Below are 10246 nucleotides of genomic sequence, written 5' to 3'. Positions count from 1 at the left end.
AAAATTTAATGCCTTTTCTGTTTTCCTTTTTTTTTCCTTTTTGACAGGGTCTCACTTTGTCAACCAGGCTGGAGTGCAGTGGTGTTATCATAGCTCACTGCAACCTCAAGCTCCTGGGCTCAAGTGATCCTTTTGCCTCAACCTTCTTAGTAGCTGGGACCACAGGTGCATGCCACCACACTTGGCTAATTAAAAAAATATATTTTTAGAGATGGGTACTCAAATCTTGCCCAGCTGGTTGCAAACTTCTGGCCTCAAGCACTTAGGCAATCCCCTTGTCTTGGCCTCCCAAAGTTCTGGGACGACAGGCATGAGCCACCTTGCCTGGCCCTTTTACACCTTAACTAAGCACTTCTGCACTGTGGTTGTAAACTTTTGCAGTTTGAGATGCAACAGCAAAACTAGCTGAATTGCTTTTTTTCTTCCTCATATGAATAGAAGACTCATTCTGCTGTAATCTTAGCAACCTCAGCATATGAGAGGGTTTTTCCTTATTAAGTGGAGAAGAAATTTCACATTTTCACATTAAGCACTTTGTAGCTTCTGTTTGGCATATCTGAATTGCCAGCATCACTACTCTCATGCTTTGGGGCCATGATTAAGTAAAATAAGGGTCAGCTGAACACAAGCACTATGCTACTGCATCAGGGGATCTGACAGCAACTAAGTGACTAGAAGGTGGGTAGCATTCGCAGCGTAGACATGCCAGGCGAAGGGGTGATTCACATCCGGGGTGGGATGGAGCAGGATGGTGCCAGACATCACACTACTCAGAATGGTATAGTTTAAACATGAATGATTTCTGGAATTTTCTTTTTTTTTCTTTTTCTTTTTTTTTTGGAGGCAGAGTCTCGTTCTGTTGCCCAGACTGGAGTGCAGTGGCCAGATCTCAGCTCACTGCAAGCTCCGCCTCCTGGGTTTACACCATTCTCCTGCCTCAGCCTCCCGAGTAGCTGGGACTACAGGCGCCCGTCACCTCGCCCGGCTAGTTTTTTTTTTTGTTTTGTTTTGTTTTTTCTTTGAGACGGAGTCTCGCTCTGTCGCCCGGGCTGGAGTGCAGTGGCCGGATCTCAGCTCACTGCAAGCCCCGCCTCCCGGGTTTACGCCATTCCCCTACCTCAGCCTCCCGAGTAGTTGGGACTACAGACGCCCGCCACCTCGCCCGGCTAGCTTTTTGTATTTTTTAGTAGAGACAGGGTTTCACCGTGTTAGCCAGGATGGTCTCGATCTCCTGACCTCGTGATCCGCCCGTCTCGGCCTCCCAAAGTGCTGGGATTACAGGCTTGAGCCACCGCGCCCGGCCTGGAATTTTCTATTTAATACTTTTAAATATTGAACAAAGGTAACTGAAATGATGAAAAACTACAGATGAGAGGACTACTGTAATTCCCAGCCTTGTTCCTTTATAGGTAAGGTTTATTTTCCTTTTACTTCTTTCTTCTTTATATATGATTTTCTGAAATTGGAATATGATATACCTAATTGCAGGTTTTTTGTTTTTTTTTTTTGTGGAGGGCGAGGGGGCACTTACCTTGCTTGGTGTCCTCTATGTTTCCTGGATCTGTGGTTTGGTTTATGACATTAATTTGGGGAAATTCTCCATCATTATTTCCTCAAATACTGCTTCTATTCTTCCTTCTCTTTTAGTGTTTCTGTTATGCATATGTTACACCGTTTGTAGTTGTCCCACAGTTCTTGGATAATCTGTTCCTTTTTTTTCCCTCAATATTTTATCTCTTTTTCAGTTTTGGACGTTTCTATTGAGATATCCACACACAATACTCATGAGCCCATTGAAAGCATTCTTTATTTTCATTACAGGAATTTTTATTTCTAGTATTTCTTTTTGATTCTTTCTTAAAATTTTCATTTCTTACATTATCCATCTTGTCTTGCATCTTGTGTACTTTTTCTCAATAAAACTGTTAGTGTATTAATCATAGTTTCTTAAATTCCTGGATTGATAATTCCAACATGCCTACCATATCTGTCTCAGATTCTGATGCTTATTCAGTCTGTTCAAACTTTTTTTTTTTTTTTGCCATTTAATATACCTCATAATTTTATGTTGAAGGGTGGACATGATGTACTGAGGAAAAGAAAGTGCCTTTCGTAATGTAGTGGTAAAGTGTTGGGGGAAGAGAAGCATTTTGTAATCTTAAAATTATGGTAAGCCTATGCTTCTGGACTAAGAACTTATTAGTTCTTTTTTTTCCCCCCCACCTTATGTGGGACAGGATGGCTAGAAGGGGCTGGAGTAGGATATTTCCCTTTCCCTTGGTGGAAGGCTAGTGCTGGCTAGAGTTTGGTATTTCCTTTCCCGAGGGTAGGTTAGGCTCTGGTAAAATATTTTCTTCTGAGGGCAGGCCTTGTTAAGAATGGAATACTCTGGTCTATTTTAAAAAATGGCTATTTTTATCTTAGCCCTTCCAAAAACACAGGGGAATTTTTCTCCAATACTCACTCTGAAAACTGGATAGAGCTCCTGAAGGTAAAACTCACAGAACCCCAGGGACACCCAAGACTAGAGTTTTGAACCACAGACTTGTCCACACTTAGCTTCCAGCTATTCATCAATTACAGTGCACGTTCTCCTATCCCAGCACTGGTTCCTGCAGAGGTTTCTGCTTGTGGGTTTCTCTTCTGGTGAGTTGTCACTCACCATATCTTCCTGTCTCATTTTGGGGACAGTTGTTTGCCCTGTTACTGCACTTCTCTGAGGGATCTTACAAGAGTTGAGTTTGTTCAACTTTTCACTTGTTGTTAGGACAGAGTAGTGACTTCTAAGATCCTTGTAAGTCAGACTGGAAACTGCAAGTCTCCCTGTCATCATTTTCCGTAATTTCCTTCTTCCTGTATTGATCTTAAATAACATTGGCAACAGAAGATATTGGGCCGTTTTCCCAAGAAAAGAGTGAATACGTCTAAAAAATTTCCTTTGAGTATATTACTTGCTGGTTTATCAAAGGAATCCTTTATTACATCAAGAATGAAACTGTGGTGGCTCATGCCTGTAATCCTAGCCCTTTGGGAGGCTGAGGCGGGCAGATTGCCTGAGCTTAGGAGTTTGAGACCAGCCTGGGCAACACGGTGAAACGCCGACTCTACTAAGATACAAAAATCAATGAATCAATCAAACCATTAGCCAGGCGTAGCAGTGTGTGCCTGTAGTCCCAGCTACTCGGGAGGCTGAGGCAGGAGAATTGCTTGAATCTGGGAGGCAGCAGCTGCAGTGAGCCAAGATTGTGTCAGTGAACTCCAGTATGGGTGACAGAGCGAGACTCTGTTTTTTTTTTTTTTTTCTGAGATGGAGTCTCGCTCTGTCCCCCAGGCTGAAGGGCAGTGGCGTGATCTTGGCTCACTGCAAGCTCCGCCCACCACCACGCCCAGCTAACTTTCTGTATTTTTTAGTAGAGACTCTACTAAACATTTTTCACCTTGTTAGCCAGTGATCTGCCCACCTCAGACTCCCAAAGTGCTGGGATTACAGGCGTGAGCCACTGCGCCCGGCTGAGACTCCGTTTCTTAAAGAAAATGATAAAAAGAAACCTTGTATCTATAGGCTTTTAATAAGCACTGAGTTTCCTCAAATCCATTTGGCATCTATTAAAAAGAGTATGGAGGTATAGTAGGAGATGGGAAGAGGTTAGGTGATTGAGGAAGGGAAGTGGGTGAAGGGATATGTAATTAGCGAATGCTAATTACTTTTATATCTTCAACATTGTTTTCTTGATTGTGTTTTTTTACTCTCATTGTGAGAAATCATATGGCAAATAATACACTAAATCTGTGGAATTAACCCCATTTTTTCTTTTTTCTTTTTAATTGACACAATCACTGTACATGTTTATGAAGTACAATGTGATGTTTCAATACATGTATACATTGTATAATGATCATATAATTAGCAAATCCATGATCTCAAATGTGTATCATTTCTATGTAACAAGAGCATTAAAAACTTCTCTATTTTGAAAGATAATTATTTAATCACCCTACCATGCAAGAAAACACTTGAGGTTATTCTTCATATCTAATGATAACATCATACCTGTCCAACAACCCCCCCCCTTTTTTTTTTAAAGACAGGGTGACATTATGTTGCCTGAATTCCTGGGTTCAAGCAGTCCTTCCACATTACTCTGCCAAGTAGCTAGAAGTACAGATGCACACTACCATGCCTAAAATTTCTTTTTTTTTTTTGGTAAAGACAGGAGTCTCACTTTGTCATTATGTTGTTCAGGCTGGTCTCAAACTCCAGGACACAATTAAATGTCCAGTTTCACTTGGTATATTTCAGTTCCCAACAAATTTCCTTGAAGCATTGGTAGATGAAGCCTTTATCTACTGCAGTGGATTTTTATATCTGATCTTTGGTCTTTGATACAATTTTTACCCTAAGTATAATGAACTTGTTCTTGTGTCTTATATCAATATTTTCTTCTGTGTTCTCTTTCCCTATTTCTATCCTCAGTTCCTCAGTTTACATCTACAGGGCTCTTATTTAGGTACTCAGCAGATATAGAATTGGTTTAAAGAAGAGGCAAGAAAGGAATTTAAAGTTTAATCTGTATTGACATAATTATTTTAATAGCTGTCTCACTGCCTCCCCTATCTTAATCTTTCATGTATCTTGTGTACCTGCTGTATAGGTACAGATCTTGATCCATTGTTGAGTTATGAATTAAATAGTTCATCAAAGAAATGTACATTCTACTTTTCCTTAAAAGCTTAAAGTGAGAGTGATAACATAACATTTTTCCCAAAGTGTCAATGTACATTTGACTGAAATGAAAAATACATTTTTAGATGTTGCTGGGAATTTTAAACTTATGTAAAAGTTGTTAGTACACAGAATGCCCACATTCATCTTTGCTTATACCCATTTGCCTTATCATTTGACATATGATTTTTTTTCTGAGACATTTGAGAAAAAGTTCTATATATTATGGCCTTTTACCTCTATACACTTAAGTGTAGGTTTCCTAAAGATACGAATTTTTTTTTTTGAGATGGAGTCTCGCTCTGTCGCTCAGTGGCACAGTCTTGGCTTACCGCAACCTGTACCTCCCAGGCTCAAGCGATTCTCCTGCCTCAGCCTCCTGAGTACCTGGGACTACAGGTGCATGCCACCAAGCCTGGCTAATTTTTGTGTTTTTAGTAGATATGGGGTTTTATCATGTTGGCCAGGCTGGTCTCAAACTCCTGACCTCAGGTGATCCACCTGTCTCAGCCTCCCAAAGTACTGGGATTACAGGCATGAGTCACCGTGCCCAGCAATGTTTTGTATTCTTAGTAGAGACAGGGTTTCCTCGTGTTAGCCAGGCTGGTCTCAATCTCCTGACCTCGTGATCCGCCTGCCTTGGCCTCCCAAAGTGCTGAGATTACAGGTATGAACCACTGCGCCTGGCCAAGAGTATGAATGTATTTTTAAGGAGACATTTCATATTATTTCAAAATTCTGTTCCCATTTAAAAATGATAAAGTCCATTGTTAAAATTTAGCATGGAGAAAATTACGGCTTATGTTTGCCAAACACATTTGATATTGACACCATATTTTTCTTTCCAACTTTCATTTTAGGTTCAAGGTTACTCATGTTACATGAGTAAATTGTGTGTCATGGGGGTTTGGCGTACAGATAATTTTGTCACCCAAGTAATCAGCATAATGCCTGATAGTCAGGTTTTTTAATCCTTACCCTCTTCCCACCTTCCACCCTCAAATAGGTCCCAGAAAAGACATAATTATATCAAATATGAGCTTCATAATAGTTCAGAGGGTAGAGTTGGAGTGAGGATCATAGGCTAGTTTTCAGAGAAACTGCTTTTTTTTCATTTAGAGTAAGTTATTGTAAGATGTTCCAAAGGCACTAAATGAACAGAATCTAATGTCTTTGTGCAATCTGATGAACACCTGCAGTGTTTAGTAGCAGCATTATGAAACTGCCATTTTTAGATAATTCTGGCAGTAAGTACCGTTTGAATGGTGGTGAAGAAGACTAGCAACCTATTCTTCACAAATACTTATCTTTCTGATAGCTCTATTTTCCCCGCTCTCTCAATTACTTATATTTACTCTTTCTTCTTATTTACCTCTATCTCTATCTCTATTTGATCTTTTCTTAAGTTCTGGGCATAGTACTCAAGATTTCAGTCATAGTTGTGAAAGCTGCTACTGATATGATTTTTAAAAACTTCATTCTGTTGCTAAAGAAGGGAGAAATGGCCTTATTTTATTCAATATAGGAAAAATGAACATTCACTTTTTTTTGGTATCTTTCAGCTTCAGAGTCAAGTGCTGAGATCAAAGACTTTTCACCAAAAAATGTCATTTATGATGACTCATCCCAGTATTTGATCATGGAAAGAATTCTAAGTCAAGGCCCTATGTATTCTAGTTTTAAAGGAGGCTGGAAATGCAAGGATCATACAGAGATGCAGCAAGAAAATAAGGGATGTATTAGGAAAGTAACAGTCTCTCATCAAGAAGCCCTGGCTCAACATATGAATATCAGTACTGTGGAGAGGCCATATGGATGCCATGAATGTGGAAAAACTTTTGGTCGACGCTTTTCCCTGGTGTTACACCAGAGGACTCATACTGGAGAGAAACCATATGCATGTAAAGAATGTGGGAAAACCTTTAGCCAGATTTCAAACCTTGTGAAACATCAAATGATACATACTGGAAAGAAACCCCATGAGTGTAAGGATTGTAATAAAACATTCAGTTACCTTTCATTTCTTATTGAACACCAGAGAACGCACACTGGGGAGAAACCTTATGAATGTACTGAGTGTGGAAAGGCCTTTAGCCGTGCCTCCAACCTCACTCGACATCAGAGAATTCACATAGGAAAGAAACAATATATATGTAGGAAATGTGGGAAAGCATTTAGCAGTGGCTCAGAACTCATTCGCCACCAGATTACACATACTGGAGAGAAACCTTATGAATGCATTGAATGTGGGAAGGCATTTCGCCGTTTCTCACACCTTACTCGACATCAAAGCATCCATACAACCAAAACTCCATATGAATGTAATGAATGTAGGAAAGCTTTCCGTTGTCACTCATTCCTTACTAAACATCAGAGAATTCATGCTGGAGAAAAACTCTATGAATGTGACGAATGTGGTAAAGTTTTCACTTGGCATGCATCCCTTATTCAACATATGAAGATTCATACTGGAGAGAAACCCTATGCATGTGCTGAATGTGATAAAGCCTTCAGCCGGAGCTTTTCCCTCATTCTACATCAGAGAACTCATAGTGGAGAGAAACCCTATGTATGTAAGGTATGCAACAAATCCTTCAGCTGGAGCTCAAATCTCGCTAAACATCAGAGAACACACACTCTTGACAACCCCTATGAATATGAAAATTCATTTAATTACCACTCATTCCTTACTGAACACCAGTGAATTTACACTGCAAAGAAAAACTACGAATGTATGAAATTTTTTTTAAAGAAGTATAATGCCTTACTTTTACTTCAGCGAACTCTTGGAAAGAAGCCTTATGTGAAAGTGATGAATGTGAAGTAATATGGCCCACAATTTATTCAACATCCTGGAGAAAGAAAACCCAGAAATATGTGGAAAAGCCATTAATAACCACTTTTTTTTTTTTTTTTTTTTGCAATAAGGTGAAATCGATATTGTTGAGAAGATTCTTCTTCCATCTGGAAATATTGAGAAGACTTCATTTGGTAGGATTCCCTTACTCTACGTGTGTAAATTCCTACCAAGAAAGAATACATATCCAATAGATTGGAGAAAGCCAGAGATTATTAGCCCTCATTCTGCAACTGTCAACCAGGACGGAATGCATGGGCAAGGGATGAGCTTTACAAAGATGTACTTTGGAGATCAGGATATTCATGTTTAAGTAAAGTGATACAAACACAGTGATTCGGGAATGCCTTCATTTACAATGCAATACTTAAATTTTAATACCCTTGTAAGAGAAAAAGCAACTGTATAAATGAATGTAGAGTAACTTTGCAATTTCACAGCTGTATCAGAGAACTACACTGTGGGAAAACTACCATTGTAATGAGTGTAGCAAAATCTTCTTAGATATGTGAAAAATCATACTGAATGGAATCTGTAAGAAAGGGTTCTATTTTGAGGGAAGGGGGATTGCTTTTTGTTTTTTAAGTGAATTCAGAAAATGTTATAAATAAATCTTTTGGTTTCTTATAAACCTTCTACTTGCTGATTTTTTCCCATAGCATGTGATTCCAAAAGTGTAACTACAATATTGACATAAAAAAAAAAGAGTAGTGTTTTTTCGTTGAAACATACAAACATAACTAGAAGTGTTTTTAGGTATTTTATGGTTTTAATTTTCAGACAGAGTTTAGATTTAAGGTAATGCTAACTGACAGTTATCCTTGAATCTGACTGTAGACAGTTGTTATTCAGTATGAAATAAGTATAAATAAGATACATCACAGAAAATTACCAAGGTACTCTTCCTGTTTTGTTCCATGTACAGTAAAACCATTCTTTTGTAAGCATGTATTTAAAACTGTTCTGGCATTATCAGCTGCCCAGCTGTCAAAGCTCACACTATTAGGGTGAGTTTGCTTTAATGAGGAAGGTAAGCAGTTTTATTTTGTAGAAAGAAGTAGAGAATATGAATAGGAATGAATTTAGCATTAATGGCTGCATTGAGGGCACATTTGTAGAAGGTGTTATTAAATACAAGTAGTTTTGTAAGATCTGAAATTTATAAAATTTATAAAATTTTAGCCCAAAAACACCTTATTTACATGAACTAGAGTTCTAAATACATTATTGGAAGTATATTCAAACCTGCCATTGGCATGCCATATTGGTACAGACATTTAGAAGCTTCTCAACTTTCCATAAGAGTTGTTTAGGAGAGGCTGATTTATCTTACAATAGTGTACAGTCTGATTCAAATACAAGCAGCATGCCTTATTACGTAGGGGTATGTAATATCTGATTTGGTTTTCTCAGGCAGCAATGGTTTGTATCAGGGTAAAAATCAAGTTATGCTGTCAGCAATATTAGGATATGAAAAACTCATTATTTATTTATTTAAGGGTATACTGGATTTCTCCCATTATCTGCTCCACATCTGCTCTCCTTCCTACTGTTTACTCTCTGGCGATGCACCTCATGAACTATATCAGAGGTCATCAAGCTACAGCCCATGGGCCAGGTGTTTCATTTACATAGTCTATGGCTCCTTACCTTTACAACTGAAGAGTTTAATATACTGCCATAAAGGCTAAACATTTACTATCTAGCCCTTTACAGAAAAACTTGGCCAACCCCTGACTACATCAAATCTTTGCCCTCTAGTTTTTGTTTAGTGCAGCCAACATTGAGAATGTTTATTTTGGAGCAATCTCCAATTAAGCAAAGTGATACAAACAATGATTTTGGAATGCCTTCATTTACAATGCAATGCTTACGTTTTAATACTTTTGTAGGAGAAAAAGCAATTGTATAAATGAATGTAGAGTGACTTCCTGCAGCATTTTGAACCTATTTCAGAGAATTACACTGTGGGAAAACTACCATTGTAGCAAAATCTCCTTAGGTATCTGAAAAGTCATACTGGATGGAATCCAGTGGCCAATCTTTTGGCATCCCTGGACCACATTGGAAGAACTGACTTGGGCCACATATAAAATACATGAACACTAATGATAGCTATCAGTTATTGTGGCTCAAGAAAATTCTTCTGGTGTAGCCCAGGGAAGCCAAAAGATTGGACACCCCTGATTTAGAAGATGTAAATATTAGAATGAATTATTATGTCCATTTTTTTCCCTTAGCCAGAGAAAGGCCAAAAGACGCTCCTGTCAGGGTATTAAGAAATACATTGTACCACCATCCTTGGACGACTGTGTGGTACCTACCCTCTCTGGACTGTAGATGATGCAGAACTTCTATAATGAAAGTAAGATCCCAATTTCAGTAGCGATCATGGGATCTTGGCATGGGAGGGGTTGGGTAAAATTCGCACCAGAGTCCAAGGGATGCACTGGTAATGAGAATTTTAACCATATAGGTGGCAATGGCTAAATGATCATGGGGTTCCTAGAAATAAATGGATAGGCCACAAATGTACTATCTGACATATGGTTGAAGCCAGTTCACAGTTAAATATTCTCAACTGAGGGAGAGGCAGGTCCCTTTAAGAAAGACTATTCCAGTGGGGGGCAGGGGGCTTATATGTACACTGTGAAAAACTGCTAACT

General features: G+C 38.8%; 1 protein-coding gene across 5 annotated transcripts in view; it reads left to right on the top strand.

Moving 5' to 3' along the window:
- The window catches only part of ZNF140 (zinc finger protein 140), a 24921-nt gene extending 16453 nt beyond the window's left edge, over positions 1 to 8468 (top strand). For 2 of the 5 annotated variants that reach the window (XM_011960864.1, XM_011960850.1), the window contains one exon: positions 6286 to 8468. In XM_011960864.1, the coding sequence (XP_011816254.1) occupies positions 6363 to 7427 (1065 nt within the window). In that variant the 5' untranslated portion in view covers positions 6286 to 6362 and the 3' untranslated portion in view covers positions 7428 to 8468. Of the gene's footprint in view, positions 1 to 1342; positions 1410 to 6285 lie in introns of all 5 variants that reach the window. The other 3 variants (XM_011960858.1, XM_011960870.1, XM_011960840.1) reach the window with 3 other exon arrangements.
- Positions 8469 to 10246: the final 1778 nt, after the last annotated feature.

This window comes from Colobus angolensis, unplaced genomic scaffold (genome assembly GCF_000951035.1).
Source record: "Colobus angolensis palliatus isolate OR3802 unplaced genomic scaffold, Cang.pa_1.0 Scaffold115, whole genome shotgun sequence".
Classification (NCBI taxonomy): domain Eukaryota; kingdom Metazoa; phylum Chordata; class Mammalia; order Primates; family Cercopithecidae; genus Colobus; species Colobus angolensis.
The sequence above is the reverse complement of the archived record's forward strand: the minus strand, read 5'-3'. Positions and strand labels throughout refer to the sequence as shown.